The sequence below is a fragment of the Tachysurus fulvidraco genome, chromosome 2, assembly GCF_022655615.1.
Source record: "Tachysurus fulvidraco isolate hzauxx_2018 chromosome 2, HZAU_PFXX_2.0, whole genome shotgun sequence".
In the NCBI taxonomy this organism is placed as follows: Eukaryota; Metazoa; Chordata; class Actinopteri; order Siluriformes; family Bagridae; genus Tachysurus; species Tachysurus fulvidraco.
The window spans coordinates 509,722-535,487 of record NC_062519.1 but is presented as its reverse complement, the minus strand read 5'-3'; the positions used below and the strand labels follow the sequence as shown (position 1 = coordinate 535,487).

Here is a 25,766-nt window from a genome sequence, read left to right as displayed (position 1 = left end):
TTAAATTTGCCATGGTACTTATTTATGACTTAACAATATTTAAAAATTATTACATATATACAAAACATTCTCTTTATAGATATTTAACATATCTTAAACTTTCCAAAACTAAATATTTGAATTAAACAAAACATATAAAATTACACAATGTAGTGCTGGAGGTTAGTAGCCTTATTTTCCTGAAATTTAATTTATGATAAATTCAATATTTTATAAAATGTCATAAAACCGGGGCCCCCTGGAACCATCTCAGGGCCCCCAGTTTGGAAACCACTGGCCCTAGACTACATGTCCTGAGCAGGTGTTGTCAGTGACCCGGGGCCCCCTGGCACCATCTCAGGGCCCCCAGTTTGAGAACCACTGGCCCTAGACTACATGTCCTGAGCAGGTGTTGTCAGTGACCAGGCTGTAAAACTGTTGACTAAGTTACAGACACTGATGACAAACTCCTGCTGATGATCTGGGAAACGTCTCTAACAGCAGTCACAATGTCATTGTTTGTGTTAAACACGTTGTGAATGAGTTGTAACATTAAACAGGAGATCATGACTTAAACAGAACAGAATATCTTACAACTGCTTATTTAAGTTTTCCTGCTCCTCCTAAAGCAAAAGAAACAAACTTCTAAATTTTACATGAGATTTATCCTTCTAACAAATTCCTAAACCAAAAGTCTAATATAGAAATTGTCCCCTGTCCCTTCTGTGAGAGCCATCCTGAAGACACGGATCATATCTTTTCTTCATGCTGTTTCTCCAAACTCTTCTGGATATCAATTCAGGGCTGGTTGTTAGAAAAAAAGGTGCTTGCTGATAGTTTTGTTTTTTCTTTACATCATATCACGCCTGTCATTTCTACTAAACTCTTGTAGACTGATTATTGATTATTTGCCTTACTTTTGTATCATATATATATATATAAAAGAAGAAGTACTTATTGCACCACAAGGCCACACTGTCTGCGCATGCGCACTAAGCCTCTAAATGAAAGCGAAAGAATAGTTCGACAGCGGACTACAGGCTATAACACCACCGTAAGGTGAGGACTTCTACACGTTTAAATCCTTTATACATCGATATTTTCATACGAATATAAAATACGATAAGGAACAACGCGTCTGTTGAGTGTAAACGATGACGGAGCGATTCTTACCCAAACAATACAGCGCTAGCTAACGTGTCTCGTGGCTGTGTTTCGTATTGACAAGTAGTGCACTAGGTAGGTCACTGGAACGCTGTATGTGCACTACAAATCAAGTGCGCTTAAATAGGGAGGATGGAGCGGTTTGAGCTTCGGCCCTAGGCGGCTAATTCCTTGTTATTTTTACACTACATCATATAAACGACATGAAATGTAACACAGTTGTAACTTAACACCGCTAATACACCACATATCTGGTATTATTCTGTATTTTTATATTTAGCTTTGTTTATTATTATTATTTCCTCTGTTCATGTCGAAAACTAGCTTTAGCATTAGCTCATCGTAGCTCTTCCTTGTTCGCTATATGTACAACTGTTATTAGTTAAACTGCGTAACGACATTAACTTTTATTCCCACACTTGGATTTAATAGATTTTAATAAGAAGGATTATAACAGGGGTATTTTAACATACAGCTATTTAAAACCACGGTTGTCGCTACATAATGTCGTGTATTATAGAGTTACAAAGGGGCGGAAAGTTTCGGTAAACTTACTGAAACTTTCAACGGGAACTTAATCTGGTACTTAATCTTAATTTATGGGAATTATTTGTAACTATAGGGAAATGTATATAAACTATATGATATAGAAACATAAATAAACATGTTGTTTGGTCATAAGCAGACATGAATACAAGGCAGAGGCAGTTCTAGGCCTTCTTTAGGGTGTCTCCAGCCCCCTGTGTGTGATCTCAGTCACTCTAAAACTATAAGGAGCATTTTTACTTTCAGAAATAAACAATAAAAAGGACGTTAAAATGCAGGACGTGTCGTCGATGGGAAAGAAAATTATTTATCAGTTTGATCCCAGAGCGATTTTTTAATTTTTTTTTTTACTTTGCTTTTACACGCGTGTGTTGTAGTGTTTTAAAAGTGCGTTTTCAGCTGTCTGCTTTACTAGAACGGAGAAGCACAGGTACGCGCAGCGTGCACGCGCAGTCAGAGCTGGAGGAGTTTATTTATAACGTCAATCGGCGGAAAGCCACAAAGACGTCAACCAAAAGCAGTGAAATGTCACTATTCTTATTACCAGAGTTGTAGCACAAACTAAATATTAATGCAAATAATCCATTTAATACTAAATAAAAATAACATTTTAAATAATACCATAACTTTTGGCTTACTATGTAGTCATATAATATATAATATAAAACTCTTCTTGTTTTAAATTCTCACTGAGGGATAAAACCCCTAAAGATGAAACCCTAGAACTGCCCCTGATGCAAAGTAATACAAATTTTAAAAATGACGTCTTGACTGATTTAATTGTAAGTAGAACTTTGATTCTTTCATTGAGTAACACAAAAGCATAATAAACATTATTATGCTTGTAATAAACTTAATAAAGTTATTAATTGTAATAAACATATTTCCTTATGTTTGCTGTAAAATGAAAGCATCCCCCACACTTTGCACTTCTAAAAAAGTCAAAATCAAAATGTAAAATGAAATAAACTTATTATTATTATTATTAAGTTTATTTTATAAAGCACCTTTCAACAATCTCAATAACTCTTTACATGATGTGATATACAATGAAACAGAATTAAGGAGGTTTAGTAAACATCACTATACGTCTACACAACATACACATACACCATAGAAAAGGAAACACAACATCAAAACATCCCAATCAACAAACATGTACATTAGAGCAACAAACATTCTAGTAGAAAATACAGAAGAGACAAATAGAGACACAAAACCATGTCAATGGACTTGAGAATTTGAATAACAGGAAGTGAAAAGATAAGTTTTCAGATTAGTTTTGAAATCCTGTAAAGACGCCAGGTCTCGAATGTTCTGGGGAGAGAAGTCCAGAGGCTGGGAGCCACAATACAGAAGGTTCTACCACCAAAAGATTTCAGCCTATAACGAGGAACCTCTAATAAATTAGAGTCAGAGGACCTAAGGGCAGGGGCAGGGGTATATGTGTGAAGGAGATCTGTGGTATATTGTGGATAGGAGCGATGGAGAGTTTTAAATGTAGTGAGGAGAACTTTATATTGAATACAGAAACTAATTGTGAGCCAATGTAAACTGTATAAGATGGGGGTGATGTGGGGGGATTTCTGTGTGTGTGTTAACACTCTTACTGCTGAATTCTGGATATATTGGAGTTTCTTTAAAGAAGTTGATGGTAAACCATAAAAAAGTGCATTACAGTAATCTAGACAGGAGGTAATGAAAGCATGGACAAGGGTCTCGGCATCACTGATATTTAAACTTGGGCGATATTTCATAGATGAAAGAAGGCAGATTTGGTGAGAGATGAGATGTGAGAGGAGAAAGACAGAAGAATCAAACACTATGCCCAGGTTTTTGATAGTGGTTGGGGGTTTTACATGACAGCCAGTGATATTAATTTTATCAATATTAAGAGATGAAGTACATTTAGGAGGGCCGACTAAGAGCAGATCTGTTTTATCTGTCTTTAGTTTGAGGAAGTTCTTGGTCATTAATATGTTTATTTTATTGATACAAGGAGTTATAACATCTATGGGAAAGGGATCAGTGTGTTTAAAGCTCATGATAGACACGTGATAAAGACACACGTGATTGCTTAGAAAAAAAGGTTGCAGTTAGAAAAACAAACACTGAGAGAAAAAGTCGTGTTGTTGTCATGTTAAAACCTTGTTAGAACTTATATAACATTTCCAGTTTGAAACAATAATTTAAAGCTATATATTCCCAGCGCGCTGAGTTATTAATGTTGTTTAGTGAATTGATAGTTTCTGAGATGTTGTTATGTAGATCGCTATTTGTAATTAGTGGCTAATGTTATATGTTTGTGTAGACATTTACTGTTTTTATATTGCTTGTCGAAATATTAATGCAATAAATGTTGCATTTAGTTGCTAAACAATGTTCAGTATGTGTTTGTGATGCAGAGACAAATGTGTGATAATGTTTAATTCAAATAACTAATTTCCTGCAAATATGTGATCTCAGCATCATAGAGATTATTATATCTTGATTTATTAGCATAATTTAATGCTTACAATCTAAAGCTGTTAAAATGTAATTCTGAATTGTTTGCTTTTTACAGATTGACCACACACACACACACACACACACACACACAAACACACACAAACACACACACACACACACACTGCACGAGAGGAATAAAATACAAAATCAATATCCAGGTTAATGTTATCATTTCATGTGTAACTGTAAGTAAAATAAAGTGTGTATATAAATGACTAAAGGACTGTGTATTATGTTGTACAGTAAACTCCAGAGTAAGAGATCAGAATCACCAACACACAGCTGTATCTCCATGATGGGTGATCAGTCTATGGTTCCTCCTCTGAGGTTTAAAGATGGAGACTCATCACTTCTACACAGGTAACATCTCACTGTTAATGTCACTGCTAAAGTCACACTTAAAGGTTAATATACTGTAAGTAAAATTAAGAGTTTATATAAATGACTAAAATACTGTGTATAATGTTGTACAGTAAACCCAAGAGAAAGAGATCAGAATCACCAACACACAGCTGTATCTCCATGAAGAGTGATTGGTCTATGGTTCCTCCTCTGAACTTTAAAGATGGAGACTCATCACTTCTACACAGGTAACGTCTCCTCACTGTTAATGTCACTGCTAAAGTCACACTTAAAGGTGCGGTCTCCGATTTTTGAAAGCCAATGTTGACATATAAAATCACCAAAACAAACACGCCCCTAACCCAAACGGGTCCCACCCCTGTATCGATAGCTCCGCCCACACATACATACGTAACCCAGGCGACTAACAGAAAGAAACGTGTCTTTATCATAGCTGAAGGGAAGAACAATACGATTGTAGATAAACAAACAAGCAAAAATGCCACACAAGCATAATGATGTAAAGGACAAAGGCATATATTAGTTCTGTGTAACAAAGCAAAACCAACGTTACTCACCTATCGAGAAGGAAAAAAGCGCCTCGGCGTCTTAAGTAAAGTCGGCCACATATTCACAGGTCGGAGTTTCCCGAGTCGATAACTCCTGAGCTAAACGCTGTTACTACACAAAACGCGGTTGTAGCTGCCTCTCTACATCACTACGATAGAAAAGAGGTGTTATTTGTGTAGTAACAGCGTTTAGCTCAGGAGTTATTGACTCGGGAAACTCCAACCTGTGAATATGTGGCCAACTTCCTGCTCCTTCAGTTCTCTCCAGCGCTGGAAAGCTGATCCTATATTAACACGTCCTACTTCTTGTCCTTATCGTAAGTCTTTCTTCTCTTTCTTTCTTTTATCCTCCATGTCGACGTTAAAACCGCTTTCTGCTGATGTCACACATGCGCACCGAACACTCTCTCCACCCATATCGACAAGACACGCCCCTTTCTGCTCATTGGCTACACGTTTGTTTTGATTTTTGTTTATTATTCGGCCCGACTCAGTTTTCTGAAGCATTTCTCACAAATCTGAGACCCCACCTTTAAAGGTTAATATACTGTAAGTAAAATAAAGTGTGTATATAAATGACTAAAGTGTATAATGTTGTACAGTAAACCCAAGAGAAAGAGATCAGAATCACCAACACACAGCTGTATCTCCATGAAGAGTGATCAGTCTATGGTTCCTCCTCTGAACTTTAAAGATGGAGACTCATCACTTCTACACAGGTAACATCTCCTCACTCTTAATGTCACTGCTAAATCTTTTATTTGGAAATGTGTTTGGAGAAAAGTGTGTTTAAAGGAGCGGTGCACGATGTTTGAAAGCCAATGTTGACATTTGAAATCACCAAAACAAACACGCCCCTAACCCAAATGGCTGTTTTGGTAGCTCCGCCCCACACATACATATGTAACCCAGGCAGACTATTATGGGGGAACCTGCTGGGGCGGCTGGCCGAGGGGGTATTTTTATCAGTTAAATGAACACAATGAGTAATACTGTGGTAATACAGATGTGTTTGTGTAGTACTGTGTGTTGTAGCGTGAGGTTTAGCTCTGTTTAACATGGAACATGTTCAGTTCTCACCAGCGCTGGAAATCTGATCCTATATTAACACGTCCTGCTTCTTGTCTTATTGTAAGCCTTTCTTCACTTTTCGTTTTTATCCTCCATGTCAATGTTTCAATCACTTTATGCTAATGTCACACATGCGCACTGAACACTCTCTCCACCCATATTGACAAGACACGCCTCTTTATGCTAATGTCACACATGCGCACTGAACACTCTCTCCACCCATATTGACAAGACACGCCTCTTTATGCTAATGTCACACATGCGCACTGAACACTCTCTCCGCCCATATTGACAAGACACGCCTCTTTATGCTAATGTCACACATGCGCACTGAACACTCTCTCCTCCCATATTGACAAGACACGCCTCTTTATGCTAATGTCACACATGCGCACTGAACACTCTCTCCGCCCATATTGACAAGACACGCCTCTTTATGCTAATGTCACACATGCGCACTGAACACTCTCTCCGCCCATATTGACAAGACACGCCTCTTTATGCTAATGTCACACATGCGCACTGAACACTCTCTCCGCCCATATTGACAAGACACGCCTCTTTATGCTAATGTCACACATGCGCACTGAACACTCTCTCCGCCCATATTGACAAGACACGCCTCTTTATGCTAATGTCACACATGCGCACTGAACACTCTCTCCTCCCATATTGACAAGACACGCCTCTTTATGCTAATGTCACACATGCGCACTGAACACTCTCTCCGCCCATATTGACAAGACACACCTCTTTATGCTAATGTCACACATGCGCACTGAACACTCTCTCCGCCCATATTGACAAGACACGCCTCTTTATGCTAATGTCACACATGCGCACTGAACACTCTCTCCGCCCATATTGACAAGACACGCCTCTTTATGCTAATGTCACACATGCGCACTGAACACTCTCTCTGCCCATATTGACAAGACACGCCCCTTTATGCTCATTGGCTACACGTTTGTTTTGTTTGTCGGCCCGACTCGGTTTTCTGAAGCATTTCTCAAACAACGTACACCGCACCTTTAATATAAATAGCACTTGGTTTGACATGTTGTTTTGTAATACAGTGAAATTCACATGTTAGTGTGGTAGTTTGGGGGTTGCTGTGTGTTCAGTCATTGCAGGTGAGACAACTGCTTAGCATTATTGAGATAATGACAGGAAACAAGTCATAAGAATCATCTAGGGTTTGAACGTAAAAGTGTTAGTCTAGCTGATTAGCATCTGTCTTTACATTTACATTACATTTATGGCATGTGGGAGACTCCTTTATTCCCAGTGACAGCACAATCTCCTATTAAACAACCCTGACATATTAACAGCATTACCATAAATGACCTTTATTTTGTTCCACTGAAATGATTAAAATAACAATTAGATAATCATATCAGTAGCATAATCTGTAGTTGGCCCCAGTCTAGCTCTCTTAGACAGGAGAGGAAGGCTTGTGTTGCTTACCGGGCTCCCTATCATAAGGAAAGGTGTCCGGTCAGCAAGCCAAGGCCAGCCCCATCAGTCTAGACAGGACCTAAGAGGTCGTCTATGGCAGGAGTTACAAAAAGAAAACCCTACATTCAGGGCTGGGATTCCGGGGAGCCTTGACTCTGGGGTTCGCCTGGCCTACGTTACCTTCCAAGTGTTTCTCAATGGTGTCTAGATACTATAGAGAAAGGGTACAGAATCCAGTTTGCAGGTCCTTTGTGCACAGGGGCAGTGTGCTACTGGAATGGGTTTGGACTCTTAGTTTCTGTGCTACAGTGTGTTTAGTGAGTAAATATAAAATGAACTTAAATAAAGGCTCCACTCGTGAAAAAAGCTACCACAGTCACCATTGAGCATAAAAAAGTCATTCTGTTTATTGTGTGTAAAAATCCACATTCAGTTATCAAGTGAGTTAAAAACTGTAAAGATTGTAAATAAATAATTAAAGACGTGTCCATAATGTTGTACAGTAAACTCCAGGGAAAGAGATCAGAATCACCAACACACAGTTGTAGCTCCATGAAGAGTCATGAGCCTATGGATCATCATCTGGGGGTTAAAGCTGTAGACTCCTCACTTCTACACAGGTAACGTCTCTTAACTTTTAATGTCAATGCTAAAGTTACACTTAAAGGGTAATTTAACAAGATAAACAGGGGGACAAACTAAATACTACAACACTAGAACTCTGACTGTAATAAAGCCACTATTATGTGTTTAAATATCGCTCAGTCTGTTTATTGGGAAATGTTGTGATTGGAATGTTTGCTTGTGGTTTCTTTCTTCAAATGACGTTGTTTTGTAATGCAGTGAAATTCATACGATGGCATTCAAATATGGCTTAAGTGTCCAAATAATAGTCTGTATACTACAGAGTGATTAGATTACTGAAAACAGATGATGAAGTCTAATAAATGAACCCCGTGTCTTCCTGCTTCTCCATATCACAGGGACGACCCAGAATCTGCTGGTGGAAATGAATTCCAGAAAAACTTCAAATTAAATCTGATGAAGAAGTTTCAGTGTTTGAATGGAGTGATAATAAACCTGGCAACCCAAACACTCCTGAATGAGATCTACACAGAGCTCTACATCACAGAGGGAGACAGTGGACAAGTCAATAATGAACATGAGGTGAGACAGATGGAGGCAGCATCCAGGAGAAGAACAACAGAGGAAACACCAATCAAATGCAATGACATCTTTAAGCCTTTATCTGAACAAGACAAACCCATCAGAACTGTGCTGACAAATACATCATCTAAACAAGACAAACCCATCAGAACTGTGCTGACAAATACATCATCTGAACAAGACAAACCCATCAGAACTGTGCTGACAAATACATCATCTAAACAAGACAAACCCATCAGAACTGTGCTGACAAAGGGAGTCGCTGGCATCGGAAAAACCGTCTCTGTGCAGAAGTTCATTGTGGACTGGGCTGAAGGGAAAGTAAATCAGGACGTCCACCTCATATTTCCACTTCCTTTCAGAGAGCTGAACTTGATGAAGGACCAGAAACTGAGTCTGATGGAGCTCCTTCATGTGTTTTTTAAGGAAACAAAAGAAACAGAAATGTCCAGTGTGGAAAAGGTTCTGTTCATTTTTGACGGATTGGACGAGTGTCGTTTTCCTCTAGATTTCCAGAACACAGTGAGAGTGTGTGATGTAACTGAACCAGCATCAGTGCCTGTGCTGCTGATAAATCTGATCAAAGGGAATCTGCTTCCCTCTGCTCTCATCTGGATCACCTCCAGACCTGCAGCAGCTGATCAAATCCCCTCTGAGTGTGTGGATCGAGTCACAGAGGTACGAGGGTTCAATGACCCACAGAAGGAGGAGTACTTCAGGAAGAGGATCAGTGATCAGAGCCTGGCCAATAACATCATCACACACCTGAAGTCATTAAGAAGCCTCTACATCATGTGTCACATCCCAGTCTTCTGCTGGATTACAGCCACTGTTCTAGAGAGAATGTTGGGTGAAGCAGAGAGTGGAGAGATCCCCAAGACTCTGACTCAAATGTACACACACTTCCTCATCATTCAGACAAACATCATCAGAGAAAAATACTCAAAGAAGCAGGAGAGTGATGAAGAAATGCTTCTTAAACTGGGACAACTGGCTTTTCAGCAGCTGGAGAAAGGGAACCTGATCTTCTATGATGGAGACCTGAGAGAGTGTGGTATTGATGTGACAGAAGCAGCAGTGTACTCAGGTGTGTGTACTCAGATCTTCAGAGAGGAGTTTGGGCTTCACCACAGTAAAGTGTACTGCTTTGTTCATCTGAGCATTCAGGAGCATCTCGCAGCTCTGTATGTGCACCTGACCTTCATGAAGGAGAAGAGAAATGTTCTGATACAGAATCAGGGTTATAACAGGTGGATGGACCTGACCTTCATGAAGGAGAAGAGAAATGTTCTGATACAGAAACAGGGTTATAACAGGTGGATGAAAGAAAACACAATCTCAGATGTACACATCAGTGCTGTAGATCAGGCTTTACACAGTAAGACTGGACATCTGGATCTTTTCCTTCGCTTTCTTCTGGGTCTCTCACTGGAGTCCAATCAGAAACTCTTACATGTTTTAGTAACACAGACAGGAAGTAACCCTCAGAGCACACAGGAAACAGTTCAGTACATTAAGAAGAAGATCAGTAAAAATCTTCCTACAGAGAAATCCATCACTCTGTTCCACTGTCTGAATGAACTGGGTGATGATTCTCTAGTGGAGGAAATCCAACACTACCTGAAGTCTGGAAAACAAAGTGAACTTTCTTCTTCCCAGCTTTCTGCTCTGGTGTTTGTGTTACTGACATCAGCACAGGAGCTGGATGAATTCGACATGAGTAAATATTTCAGTACAGATAAGATAACAGACTATGTTGTTGGGAAGATGATGCCTGTGATTACAGCATCCAGTAAAGCAATGTAAGTAAATGTGAATATAACTGTTCTACTGTTACAGTGTTAGAGAGAAACTGAACACACTCTAATATGGACTTTGGGATGTTCTGACCTGAAGGTGATACAGAGTGGAGTTCATGTAAATAGATAAATTAGGGAATAAAAACTGCATTAATAAATGAATGATACTGAAGTGCAGCTATTAAACATGTAGAAGCAGGTGATTACATTTGAGGGAGTTTTGTAGTTATGTAGTTATGACTTATCTTAATATCTTACAATAATGATGAAGTTAATGCAGGTTTTATGTTGGATGTTTGATGTATATTAAACACACCTGTGTACCAGACATAAAGAACCATGTTTACTGCAGTAATGACAAATTCTAATCCCCAAAAAGTTTTTATTCATTATTAACTTTTATTTGTGAGGTGGAAATGGTCTTTTATAGAAAGCTGACTTTAAAAAGTTTTATACTCGTTAGAGGAAACATTTTTATTATAATAATAATAATAATAATAATAATAATAATAATAATAATAATTAGAGAGAATTCGACTCTAGAGGCAGGAGGAAGCATCAATATAAAGAAGAGACTGTTGGACTTGGACAGAGAAGATTTTGAACCTATAAGGGGAACTTTTGAGAAAGTTGGAGGAAAACCAAGGGTTTATTTCATTTATGCAATAGTTGAGACACGAGTGTGGAAGAGCAGAGTCACGTTTTATGGACATATAAAATACACTGCACAAAATTATAAACACAAATCTTTGTGTTCAGCTCATGAAATACGGGACAAAAACAAAAGTGTTAAGACTTTTTCTATGTAAACAAAAGGCCAATTTCTCTCACATATTGTTCACAAATCTGTCTAAATCTGTGTTAGTGAGCACGTCTCCTGTTGGGAGACAATCTGTCCACCTCACAGGTGTGACGTCAAGATGCTGATTAGACATCATTATTACTGTACAGGTGTGCTTTAGGCTTGTCCACATAATAAACTCTAAAATGTGCAGTTTTACTGTATTGGGGGTCGGGGGGGGGGGGGTCAGAAAACGAGTCAGTAACTTGTATAACCAGTATTTGCCTCACGCAGTGCAACACATCTCCAACACATAGAGTAGATCAGGTTGTTGATTGTGACCTGTGGAATGTTGGTCCACTCCTCTTCATTGTCTGTGTGAAGTTGCTGGATTTTGGCAGGAACTGGAACACGCTGTCGTATATACGCCGATCCAGAGCATCCCAAACATGCTCAATGGGTGACGTGTCCGGTAAGTATGCTGGTCATGTAAGAACTGGGATGTTTTCAGCATCCAGGGATTGTGTACAGATCCTTACAACATGGGGCTGTGCATCATCATGCTGTAACATGAGGTGATGGTCATGGATGAAGGGCACAACAATGAGCCTCAGGATCTCGTCACGGTATCTTTGTGCATTCAAAATGCCATCAAAATATGCCCCTGTGTTCGTTGTCCATAACATGCGCCTTCCCATACCATAACCCCACCTCCACCATGGGCCACTCCATCCACACAGCTCACCCACATGATGCCATACACGCTGTCTGCCGTCTGCCCTGTACAGTGAAAACCAGGATTCATCCACAAAGAGAGAAAACATCTCCAAAGTGCCAGATGCCATCGAATGTGAGCATTTGCCCACTTAAGTTGGATACGAAGACGAACTGCAGTCAGACCCCGATGAGGACAACAAGCATGCAGATGAGCTTCCCTGAGATGGTTTCTGACAGTTTGTGCAGAGATTCTTTGGTTCTGCAAACCGATTGTTGTAGCAGCTGTCTGGGGGTCTGGTCTCAGAGTATCGTGGAGGTGAAGATGCTGGATGTGGAGGTCCTGGGCTGGTGTGGTTACATGTGGTCTGTGGTTGTGAGGTCGGTCGGATTTACTGCCAAATTCTCTGAGACGGCTGTGGAGACGGTTTATGTTAGAGATATGATCATTCATATCACGGGCAACAGCTCTGGTGGACAATCCTGCAGTCAGCATGTCAATTGCAGGTTCCCTCAAAACCTGCAACATCTGTGGCCTTGTGTTGTGTGATAAAACCTGCACATGACCTTTTATTGTGACCAGCCTAAGTCACACCTGTGTAATAATCATGCTGTCTAATCAGGATAGTGATATGACACCTGTGAGGTGGATGGATTTTCTCAGCAGATGAGACGTGCTCACTAACACAGATTTAGACAGATTTGTAAACTATATCTGAGACAAATTGGCCTTTTGTGTCCATAGAAAAAGTCTTAGATCTGCTTATGAACAATGGGACAAAAACAAAAGTGTTGTGTTTATAATTGTGTTCAGTGTATATACCAAGTTTACAGATTTACTAGTAATAATATGTTAAAAGTGTTGTTTTAAAGTCAATTTGTTCCTATAATAATTAGTCCAGTATCGATTGTTTGTTAAGGTCACATCACTTCAGGAATTTCTGGCCATAATGTGAGATCTTTGTCTTTTTCAATACAAGACAATCCCATATTATACAGGACAGGGACAACCCTACTCTAGATACTAGTTAGTTAGCTGTAGTTAAACACTAACTTTACCCATTTTAATGTCCTCAACATGTAGATGTGGACTGCAGTGTCACTTTAACCATATTGTCTAACTGGTGTTTGTACTTTCAGTATTTATAACAATGAGAAGGTTCAGTGAAAGCTTTGAGGACGTGTTTGTTCATTTGTGTGAGTTCATTATGTTTTATTTTATTCCCTTTAGTATCAGCTGTGATTCACTTGGAGTAAAAAATTGGTCACCTCTGTTCTCAGCGCTCAGATCAGAAACCTCCAAACTGAGAGAACTTCATCTGACTGTGAAAACACTGGATCTGTATGGATATAAACTACGAGACTCAGAAGTGAAGATTCTCTGTGCTGGACTGGAGCATCCTCACTGTAAAGTGGAGACACTGAGGTAAGATCATCTCTCTGAGACTCACAATAACTCACTAAAAGCAGCAGTTATATACAGTGTTGTTTTTCACCTGAAATGTTCTGTAACACTACAACATTCACAACAAATACATTAGTCATTAAGTGATAATGAGTTTTCTACTGAGTCACTTAGGAAATAAATAAATAAATGAGTAAATAAGAGAACATTTATAAGAGTCATTATTTTTAAAGCCAGCAAAATTGTTGCAGCTCAAATAAACTTAATATCAATAATCATTATATCATTGGTGAAGCTCCACAATCTAGCCATGGGGGTCACAGTCCAGTGACTTCTGTGCCGGTCCCAAGCCCAGATAAATAGAGAGGGTTGCGTCAGGAAGGGCATCCGGCATAAAACATTGCCACATCTAAACATGCGAATCGTCAGTACAAATTTCATACCGGATCGGTCGCGGCCCGGGTTAACAATGACCGCCATCGGCACCGTTGACCTACAGGGCGCCGGTGGAAATTGGGCTACTGTTGGTCGAAGAAGTAGAGGAGGGAGGAGAGTGCACAGACAGAGAGAGAAGAGGAAAGGTAAGAGTGTAGGACTGAGAATAGGAACTCTGAATGTTGGTACTATGACAGGGAAAGGTAGAGAGCTGGCTGATATGATGGACAGAAGGAAGGTGGATATAGTGTGTTTACAGGAGACCAAGTGGAAGGGTAGCAAGGCTCGTAGTATGGGAGCAGGATTCAAGCTGTTTTATTATGGTGTGAATAGTAAGAGAAGTGGGGTAGGTGTGGTCCTGAAGGAGGAGTTTGTGAGGAATGTTCTGGAGGTGAAGAGAGAGTCAGACAGGGTGATGAGTCTGAAGTTAGAGATTGAAGGGGTGATGTTGAATGTCATTAGTGGTTATTGCCCCACAGGTAGGTTGTGAGTTAGAGCAGAAAGAGAGATTCTGGAGTGAATTAGATGAGGTAATGGAGAGTATTCCCACTGGTGAGAGAGTGGTGATAGGAGCAGATTTTAATGGACATGTTGGTGAGGGGAACACAGGTGATGAGGAGGTGATGGGCAAGTTTGGAGTTAAGGAAAGGAATCTTGAAGGACAGATGGTAGTGGACTTTGCTAAGATGATGGACATGGCTGTGGTTAACACTTATTTTCAGAAGAGGGAGGAACATAGAGTGACTTACAAGAGTGGAGGTAGGAGAACACAGGTAGAAAACATCCTATGTAGAAGAGGCATTCTGAAAGAGATTAGTGACTGTAAAGTGGTAGTGGGAGAGAGTGTAGCCAGACAGCATAGGATAGTGGTGTGTAGGATGACTCTGATGGTCTGTAAGAAGAAGAGGTCAAAGATAGAGAAGAAAACTAAGTGGTGGAAGCTGAAAAAGGAGGAATGTTGTGAGGAATTTAGACAGAAGTTGAAGCAGGCTCTGGGTCTTCAGGTAGTGCTGCCAGATGACTGGGAAACTACAGCAGAAGTGATCAGGGAGACAGGGAGAAAGGTGCTGGGTGTGTCATCTGGAAGGAGGAAGGAAGATAAGGAGACTTGGTGGTGAAATGAGGAAGTTCAGGATAGTATCCAGAGGAAGAGATTAGCCAAGAAGAAGTGGGATATGGACAGGACTGAAGAGAATAGACAGGAATACAAGGAGTTACAGTGCAGGGTGAAGAGGGAGGTGTCTAAGGCCAAGCAGAAGGCATATGAGGAGGTCTAATCTAGGCATATGTACACTAGGTTAGACACCAGAGAAGGAGAGAAGGACTTGTACACGTTAGCTAGGCAGAGGGATCGAGATGGGAAGGATGTGCAGCAAGTTAGAATTATTAAGGATAGAGATGGAAGGGTGCTCACAAGTGAGCAGAGTGTGCAGAGGAGATGGAAGGAATACTTTGAGGAGCTGATGAATGAGGAAAATGAGAGGGGAAAAGAGTAGAAGTGGTGAACGCTGTGGAACAGGAAGTAGATAAAATTAGACAGGATGAAGCCAGGAAGACTTTGAAGAGGATGAAAAGAGGAAAGGCAGTTGGTCCTGATGACATCCCGGTAGAGGTCTGAAAGAGTCTAGGAGAGGCAGCAGTGGGATTTTTAACTAGTTTGTTCAACAGGGTTTTAGAGAGTGAGAGGATGCCTGAGGAATGGAGAAGAAGTGTGTTAGTGCTGATCTTTAAGAATAAGGGTGATATGCAGAGTTGCAGCAACTATAGAGGGATAAAGTTGATGAGCCATACAATGAAGCTGTGGGAAAGAGTAGTGGAAGCTAGGTTAAGGATGGTGGTGGAAATTTGTGAGCAGCAGTATGGCTTCATGCCCAGAAAGAGCACAACAGATGGAGTTTTTGCTCTGGGAATGTTGATGGAGAAGTATAGTGATGGTCAGATGGAGTTGTACTGTGTGTTTGTAGACTTAGAGAAAGTGTATGACAGGGTGCCAAGAGAAGAGCTGTGGTACTGTATGAGGAAGTCAGGAGTAGCAGAGAAGTATGTCAGAGTGGTGCAGGACATGTATGAGAGGAGCAGGACGGTGGTGAGGTGTGCTGTAGGTCAGACAGAGGAGTACAAAGTGGAGGTGGGACTGCATCAGGGATCGGATCTGAGACCCTTCTGTTTTCTATGGTGATGGACCAGTTGTCAGAGGAGGTCAGACAGGAGTCTCCATGGACGATGATGTTTGCAGATGACATTGTGATCTGTAGTGAGAGCAGGGAGCAGGTGGAGGTTTGTGCTGGAGAGAAGAGGAATAAAAGTCAGTCGTAGTAAGACTGAGTACATGTGTGTGAATGAAAGGGAGGGAAGTGGAACAGTAAGGTTACAGGGTGAAGAGGTGAAGAAGGTACAGGAGTTTAAGTACATGGGATCAACAGTCCAGAGTAATGGAGAGAGCGGGAAAGAGGTAAAGGAGCGAATGCAGGCAGGTTGGAGTGGGTGGAGAAAGGTGACAGGAGTTCTGTGTGATAGGATAATATCAGTGAGAATGAAGGGGAAGGTGTACAGGATGGTGGTGAGACCGGCCATGCTGTATGGTTTAGAGACAGTGTCACTGAAGCAGAGACAGGAGTCAGAGCTAGAGGTAGCCGAGCTGAAGGTGATGAGGTTCTCTTTGGGAGTGACAAGATCGGACAGGATTAGGAACGAGTACATCAGAGGGACAGCTCATGTTGGACGTTTGGGGGACAAAGCTAGGGAGGCCAAATTAGGATGATTTGGACATGTTCAGAGGAGGGAGAGTGAGTATATCGGTAGGAGAATGTTGGACATGGAGCTGCCAGGCAGGAGACAAAGAGGAAGGCCAAAGAGGAGGTATATGGATGTAATTAATGAGCATTTGAAGCTAGTGGGTGGAAGTGTTGGGGATGCAGAAGATAGGGATAGGTTGAGAGAGATGATTCGCTGTGGCGACCCCTGAAGGGAAAAGCAGAAAGAAGAAGAAGAAGATTGGTGAAGCTCCAGGGTCCTGGTCCCACCCATTTGGAGTCCTGGCCCACCTACATAAACTCTGTTATAATGTTAGAGTTATTTATCTAATATCATTATATAGATTTTCCTTCATGATTTTACATCATAGTCTGAAATGTTTAAATAAAAATATCCTGTGTTTGATCTGATAGACTTTAAATATCATGTTCACTATGTTAAGTGTCCATACATACTAATGTTGACAGGTGTGAAGCTGCTCGTGTGTTTGTGTGTGTGTGTGTGTGTGTGTGTGTGTGTGTGTGTGTGTGTGTGTGTGTGTGTGTGTGTGTGTGTGTGTGTGTGCTACATAAACAACTGATAAATGAACAGATCTCTTTCAGCTCATTGTCCTCTTTTTACAGTCATGTAAGTTCTTTTGAGTGACAGCTGATGTTGAGTTTCTTCTCAACCCTGTGCCCACCCTGTTTTACCCAGGACCACCTACTGTTCACTATCTGACAGGAATGTTGTGTTCAGTGTTAATTATACTTTATATAATAAAATCTGTAGATGAAGAGTGTGTTATTGTGTCTCTATACAGGTTGGAGAGTTGTGGTGTCTCAGATGAAGACTGTGCTGCTCTGACTTCAGCTCTGAGATCAAACCCCTCACACCTGAGACACCTGGATCTGTCCTGGACTAATCTAGGAGACTCAGGAGTGAAGAGTCTCTCTGCTGTACTGGAGAATCCTCACTGTAAACTGGAGACACTGGGGTAAGATCATCTCTCTGAGCATCACATGACCTTCTCCTCAGTAAGACACATTCTCTAATAGTGAGACTGAAGCAGAAGTTTTAGGTTCATCATCAATGTCCTGAGGAGGAAGATTGTTTCTTTTCACTGCACACTGATGATTTCTCACAGACTCTGATGTAACTGCAATGTGTCTGAAATTACTGTGAAATTTACTAAAACATTGGAACTAATGACACAAACTGGAGCTGGGACACAAACTAAATGTACTGTGTGAGCTGCAGGGTTTAAAAGCAGCACTGACATGGAAATGATGGAAATAAATAGAACTTGGAGACTAAACTTACACAAGAGTCTCTGGTCAGCTCACACTATCAGAATATATGTGACTGTGTGTGTTGGATGTAATAATGTCACTCAGAGATCAGGTGGATGGTCACTCGGGGTCACTTTACTGTATCTGGGGTAAAACAGCACCAAAAGGTTTATCATACAGTGCATCAGTGTCACATTGGAAGTCTTAACTGAATAAACAGAAGTTCTGAGTTTACAAGCAGGACAATTAACACACTCTTCATACTCAAACACAACTAGGAGCTGACTGACAAAATAAGTAAACTTTCGTGTAGTTTATAGTTCAAACTTGGGCTTGAAAATGATCCAAACTTAATTATTAATACGGAGCGATCATTGATGTGACTTACCAGCAGGAGGCGCTATGAGACTCTGATTATAAAGCTCCGCCCCACAACATCATGTTGCACAACAGCAAGTGACAACAGCCAATGGGGAGTTTCCCAATTTATACTGAAATTAACAACAATATGTTTAAACTCGGTTACATAAAGAATCGATGGATTTACCCTCCATCAGGGGGCAGAAGGGCTGCATGATGAAGGTTAAAATGATCATCAAGAGGCAGTTATCTGTCAGCTATCAGCTTTTTATTTCACTTATAAACAGAAGAGAAATAAAGAAGTTCTGTGTATTATAATATAAGAAGATGTAAAATTGTGTTCAGTGTACAAGTGGGTCTGTTTTACACTCTAACTGTTATAATAAAATTAAATTGTAATAAGACTCCACTGTAGAAAACAGAATGATTCAGAGCTGAATGAACTAAACCTACACTATACATGTCAGTATTTGTACTATACATTTGTGTTGTCAAGGTTTTAGTTAGAAACACAAGTCTATCAACATGATCCAGCTTTAGTGAGGACCACAAGAGAGGAACAATATTCCCCCAGTACTAAAAGCCCTCTCTGAAGGGGAACCTACACCTGACCTAAATGATATTAAAAACTGGACACTGCTGAGTTTGTTATTCAGAGATTATAAATTACTCCCCAAGGTTTTGGCCAACAGACTGAGTGAAGTGTTAGAACAAGTCGTCCATCGTGATCAGACAGATTGTGTCCCAGGAAGATGAATGTTTATAATATTTCTGTTATCTGGGATCTTTTAGATATCAGTAAGAGTCTTAACCAGATTTTGGTCTAGTGTCAGTAGACCTAGAAAAGACCTTTGACCGAGTCGAACACAACTATTTATGAATGTGTTCACAGCATTTAGTTTTAGTCCTGATTTTGTTTCCATGATAAAGGTTTTGTACAGTGATGTTGAAAGTCTACTGAAAGTTAATGGTGACTTATGTGGTTCCTTATAAAGTTTATAGAGGTGTTATAAAGGTTGTGTCTTGTCTGGTGTGTTGTATACTTTAGTAATAGAAAGACTTTTAAACAAGTTAAGAACAGATTTGTACTGATTATATATTCTGAAGTTCACAAACCTGTTTATCAGCTGATGATGATGATGATGATGATGATGTTTTAATTAAATCAGAGGTAAGTTTGATGTTGGAAATATTAAAACAATTTAAAAACATCTCTGTTACAAAAGTAAACTGATATAAATGTAAACCCATGGATGTCCATATTGTTTACAGAGTTAAAGTGTTTCATGCCTTTCTGCAGTGTAATAGATGAACATTTATTGTGTTCTAGTCTATTTGATGTGAGGAAACTTTCTCACTAGAAATCTTTATTTGTGGTTTCTGTCACAATTATTTATTTAATAAATCTGACAATATTTTAGTTATTGTAATAAAGGGTTTTATATGTGTTGATGAAGAGTGTGTTATTGTGTCTCTATACAGGTTGCGTATGTGTGATGTCTCAGATGAAGGCTGTGCTGCTCTGACTTCAGCTCTGAGATCAAACCCCTCACACCTGAGACACCTGGATCTGACCTGGAATAATCTAGGAGACTCAGGAGTGAAGATTCTCTCTGCTGTACTGGAGAATCCTCACTGTAAACTGGAGACACTGGGGTAAGATCATCTATTAAAACATTAATAATAAATCATGGTCTAATCTTCATCCAGGTCGTAATAATAGATAAACACATTGTGTATAAATAAAACACAGTCACAGTTGTTCTTGTCAATACTGAATAAACCATTTACACTTTCACTGTCTGGGGTTAAAAAATACACCAATGAACTAACAACTTCTCCAAACACTAATTAGAGTCTGACCCTGTTTTAGGTCTGATTACTGACAGTCTGATCTTCTCAAGAAACATCTGTTCATGTGAACTCGGATTAAAACAGAGATTTTGTTGAGATGTGAAACAGAGAAAAGTTACAGAAAACATTGACATTAATATTTTATTTCTCACATACACAACCATACACAGTACGACACGTAGTGACATGTTTTTAATCTGTCTGTGATTTAAACATCAAATAAAATAGAATAATAAAAAAGAAACTAGAATAAAAATAGAATAGATGTAACAAATAGAAATGTAAGGATCAGTTTAATGGAGTGTAAAAATAAATGTGAATATGGATCAGTGGCAGAACAATGTGAGTGTTTTAATAAAGTTCAGATGTGTTAAATACTGCAATATATGAAATATGTTCTGTGTAAAATAAAATCTGGCTGATGTCTCAGTGTTGTGTATGAAAGTCCAGAAAAAGTCCAAGTTCTAGTCTTATGTGTTGTCCTGGTCTGTAAAGTGTGTGTTACTCAGTCCACAATAATACACACTGTCTACAGTCAGGGTCGACACTCGAGCCCCAGTAAAATGTTCCTGATAAATCAGTGTCTGATGATGTAGATTACAGTAGATATGTCTGAAAATAGGCTTCGTCTTCATCACACATTAATATTTACATCATGATTTAAAACATGAAGACTGATTGTACTGTTAGCTGAAGTGACAATATCCTGTACAATTCAGTCATAAGCCACGCCCATCATAAGCCCCGCCCATCACTGTGCCCAACCCATCATAAGCTACACACCTCACTGTACCCCGCCCCTTTCTTGTGCCCCACCCCCTCACTTTGACCCCATTGCTGTTCCCTGTCTCTCACTTTGACACCCCATGCACCACCCCCTCACTAGGCCCACCCCCACGTTGTGCCCCGCCCATAACTGTGCCCCACCCCCTCACTGTGCTCCTTTGTTCACTTTTCTCAGTAGAAATGTGGACTTGCAGTCAGATGATAATTAATAATCCCACATTGTACGTGAGGACTGAGGAGATGTAACTACCAGACTAACACTTATCACTGTGTTAATGAGTAGTATGTGAATGTGGATTTAGATGAATGACCACTTCCTGTTTTACACATCTGAATGATCTGCAGCTCGACGTTACATTCATGTTTCTTACATTATATGATGACAAACTAACAAACAAATAAATTAAGGTTTTGTTGGTGTTTTTGCCAAATGAATGAATGAATGAATGAATGAATAAATAAATAAATAAATAAATAAATAGTTTTCAGGTTTCTGTAAAATTCTTGTGTGCCTGTGATCAAAGTGATTAAACACTAGAAACGTCCCTGTGTACAACCAGTGAAGAGTGTGTTATTGTGTCTCTATACAGGTTGTGTGAGTGTGGTGTCTCAGATGAAGGCTGTGCTGCTCTGACTTCAGCTCTGAGATCAAACCCCTCACACCTGAGATACCTGGATCTGTCCTGTAATAAACTAGGAGACTCAGGAGTGAAGAGTCTCTCTGCTGTACTGGAGAATCCTCACTGTAAACTGGAGACACTGAGGTAAGATCATCTATTAAAACATTAATAATAAATCATGGTCTAATCTTCATCCAGGTCGTAATAATAGATAAACACATTGTGTATAAATAAAACACAGTCACAGTTGTTCTTGTCAATACTGAATAAACCATTTACACTTTCACTGTCTGGGGTTAAAAAATACACCAATGAACTAACAACTTCTCCAAACACTAATTAGAGTCTGACCCTGTTTTAGGTCTGATTACTGACAGTCTGATCTTCTCAAGAAACATCTGTTCATGTGAACTCGGATTAAAACAGAGATTTTGTTGAGATGTGAAACAGAGAAAAGTTACAGAAAACATTGACATTAATATTTTATTTCTCACATACACAACCATACACAGTACGACACGTAGTGACATGTTTTTAATCTGTCTGTGATTTAAACATCAAATAAAATAGAATAATAAAAAAGAAACTAGAATAAAAATAGAATAGATGTAACAAATAGAAATGTAAGGATCAGTTTAATGGAGTGTAAAAATAAATGTGAATATGGATCAGTGGCAGAACAATGTGAGTGTTTTAATAAAGTTCAGATGTGTTAAATACTGCAATATATGAAATATGTTCTGTGTAAAATAAAATCTGGCTGATGTCTCAGTGTTGTGTATGAAAGTCCAGAAAAAGTCCAAGTTCTAGTCTTATGTGTTGTCCTGGTCTGTAAAGTGTGTGTTACTCAGTCCACAATAATACACACTGTCTACAGTCAGGGTCGACACTCGAGCCCCAGTAAAATGTTCCTGATAAATCAGTGTCTGATGATGTAGATTACAGTAGATATGTCTGAAAATAGGCTTCGTCTTCATCACACATTAATATTTACATCATGATTTAAAACATGAAGACTGATTGTAATGTTAGCTGAAGGGAAAATATCCTGTACTCTTCAGTCATAAGCCCCGCCCATCATAAACCAAGCCCATCATAAACCAAGCCCATCACTGTGCCCTGCCCATCACTCTGTCCCGTCTCCTTGTTGTGCCCCACCCCCTTGTTTTAACACTCGTGCCCTGCCCTATCACTGTGCCCCGCCCTGCCCCTTACTGTACCCAGTCCCCTTTACTGTGCCCCACCCCCCATGTTGTGCCCTGCCTGCCCCCTCATTGTACCCCATCTACTTTACTGTGTCCCACCCCCTAACTTTGACCCCATCACTCTGCCCTGTGCCTCTCTTTGACACCCTCTTCACATGCCCCGCCCCCATATTGTGCCCCTCCCCCTCACTGTGCTCCTTTTTTCACTTTTCTCTGTAGAAATGTGGACTTGCAGTCAGATTATAATTAATAATCCCACATTGTATCTGAGGACTGAGGAGATGTAACTACCAGACTAACACTTATCACTGTGTTAATGAGTAGTATGTGAATGTGGATTTAGATGAATGACGACTTCCTGTTTTACACATCTGATTTATTTGCCACAGATTTGATCAATAATGTTAAATTGTTAACTGCTAAAAGAAGGTTTTCTTTTCTCTTCTCATTTCTAAACTCTTCTAAAACTGGATGTGATTTAGTCAACAGTGAAAGCTTTTTGAAGTGATTTATTCATTTAGACGACTAGTTAGTTAGTTTTCTTACAAAAATACTAGTTGTGGATTTAAGGTTGTTTAGCTAAAAAAGTTTACATGTGTAATTGTAGTAAAGATCTTTACAGTGAAATAAAATGTAAAACTGAAATAATAAAATGATCTGCAGCTCAAAGTTACATTCAGGTTTCTTACATTATATGATGACAAATAAATAAATAAATAAATAAATAAATAAATAAATAAAGGCTTTGTTGGTGCTTTTGCAAAAAAATTTAAAAAAATAAAAATAGATCAAAGTGATTAAACACTAGAAACGTCCCTGTGTACAACCAGTGAAGAGTGTGTTATTGTGTCTCTATACAGGTTGGATAAGTGTGGTGTCTCAGATGAAGGCTGTGCTGCTCTGACTTCAGCTCTGAGATCAAACCCCTCACACCTGAGACACCTGGATCTGTCCTATAATAAACTAGGAGACTCAGTAAAGAAGCTGCTGTCTGATCTTGAGGATGATGAACATTACAAACTACAGACAGTGATGTGAGTAATGAGCTGTTAATAAAAGTTTACCCTCATTATCATTACACATTGATACACATCACATTTCTCTTCAATAACTTTCACATTATCAGGTTAGAAAATGTCACTATATTCTGTTTAATCAGGATTTTTCTAACGATTCTCTTTAATGCTGTTTTGTGTTCAGTAAAGTGTGTTGATGTAAAATTCATGTGAAGGCAGAAAACAGGGATTCAGACAGTCTACAAAAAGTCACCAATGAGTTGATGAGAGTGATTGTTAATGAACATTGTGTCTTCTGTCATTCCTGTAAAATTCACCTGAGTTTGTTCTTAAAGTCTGCACTTAAATATAAATGTAGAACAAGATCTAAATGACACAGTAGTGTTTGTTATATAAAAAAGCTCCTGTGATTGGATAAGAGCAGTGATGTGATGGGTAAAGATCTGCTCATTATCCTGTTAGAACTTGTGGAAGTTCTCATTTGTTCTAGTTAAATGTTACAACACAGATGTTAGTAAGAATGAAGAAATGTTGAATGATTCATTATAAACAGGAGATGATGATGTTTCTGTTGGAGCAGAGATGATTACATGCTGTTGGTCATGAAGTACCACAGTCCACTTTGTGCTGATTAATTCACATCTTTTTCTTTCATATTCAGCTTCTAATGAATATCTGTGTGTGATGAAGACTCCAGTGTTCCTGCATTACCATGATGGAGAATAGAGAACATGTTTATTAACACATCACTCATTTAGTTCTAACACATTAAACACACACAGAGACGTGAGAAGTGTGTGTTCATCGTGTACAGTGAATCAGACTAAACACAATTCTACACTGAGTTTATAATGACCTCTGATCCCTGGATAAAATTCCCTGGACCTCAATCCCATAAAAACCTGAGGGATTATTTGTAACAGCAGGTGAAAATCCACATGAACTCGAGCTGAACCCTGTTCATTTTACTGTTTGTGTCATTTATTATGTGTTTATTATTGTGATATAATTTACACTTTTTACACATGTACACTTATAGCTATATTACTGGGTACATAACTAAAATTATATTGTATAAAGGCACTTAAATGTCTTGTAGAAATACATCATACATTTAGAAGGAATGAATTACATCATATTATAAAGGATGAATTTAAATAATAAAATAATAAAACTTCATTTCTTTCGCTCACTGATTATGATATAAACTATAGAGTTAATGTGCTTCTTTTCTCTCATTCTATTTTCAGTGTAAGTTTTGCTCGTGTCTTGTCGTCTATATCCAGCTCTGTGAACTTTTATTAATAAATACAATAAAAATATATTTTTAACTATATTTTATTCACAACGTGCTTCTAATGAACGTTCTGTTATTTTGTTTATACCTGAATACTGAATAAACAATTATTAACACAGCTCATTAATATTATCTCATTAATATTTAATAAAATCCAATCCATATTTACTGACTGTCACTTATTAGTGTTGAGGTTTTATGCTTTGTTCATTAATGTTAATTAACAGTTAATAAGGTCGTTACATCCGATTATAATGAACTGAGACTTTTAATAAAAAACCAGTGTAAAGTTTCTAATTCAACATTCAGTGAGATGACGGTGATAAATGTCCTGGTTCTGTTCTTATAGACGTCGCCATGGTGACACTCGTCTTCTTCACTGCTACACAAACACTGCTACTCTAACACTGCTACACAAACAGCTACACAAACACACTGCTACACACATACACACACTGCTACACACACTGCTACACACACACTGCTACACAAACACACACACACACACACTGCTACACATACACTGCTACACAAACACTGCTACTCTAACACTGCTACACAAACAGCTACACAAACACACTGCTACACACATACACATACTGCTACACACACTGCTACACACACATTGCTACACAAACACACACACACACTGCTACACACACTGC

At 39.2% G+C, this 25,766-nt stretch overlaps 2 protein-coding genes across 2 annotated transcripts; both read left to right on the top strand.

The window, feature by feature from the left end:
• Positions 1-5,802: 5,802 nt before the first annotated feature.
• Positions 5,803-13,543, top strand: LOC125138395 (protein NLRC3-like). The gene is made up of 4 exons (XM_047810450.1): positions 5,803-5,827; positions 8,842-8,922; positions 9,013-10,606; positions 13,330-13,543. Exons 1-4 carry the CDS (start codon positions 5,803-5,805, stop codon positions 13,526-13,528), a joined length of 1,899 nt encoding a protein of 632 aa, XP_047666406.1. The 3' UTR covers positions 13,529-13,543.
• A 3,278-nt stretch (positions 13,544-16,821) lies between these two features.
• LOC125138394 (ribonuclease inhibitor-like) lies at positions 16,822-25,219 on the top strand. Its single transcript, XM_047807418.1, has 4 exons — positions 16,822-17,668; positions 19,806-19,979; positions 21,554-21,727; positions 23,649-25,219. The coding sequence occupies exons 1-4, from the start codon at positions 17,418-17,420 to the stop codon at positions 23,824-23,826; spliced, it is 777 nt and encodes a 258-aa protein (XP_047663374.1). The 5' UTR covers positions 16,822-17,417; the 3' UTR covers positions 23,827-25,219.
• Positions 25,220-25,766: the final 547 nt, after the last annotated feature.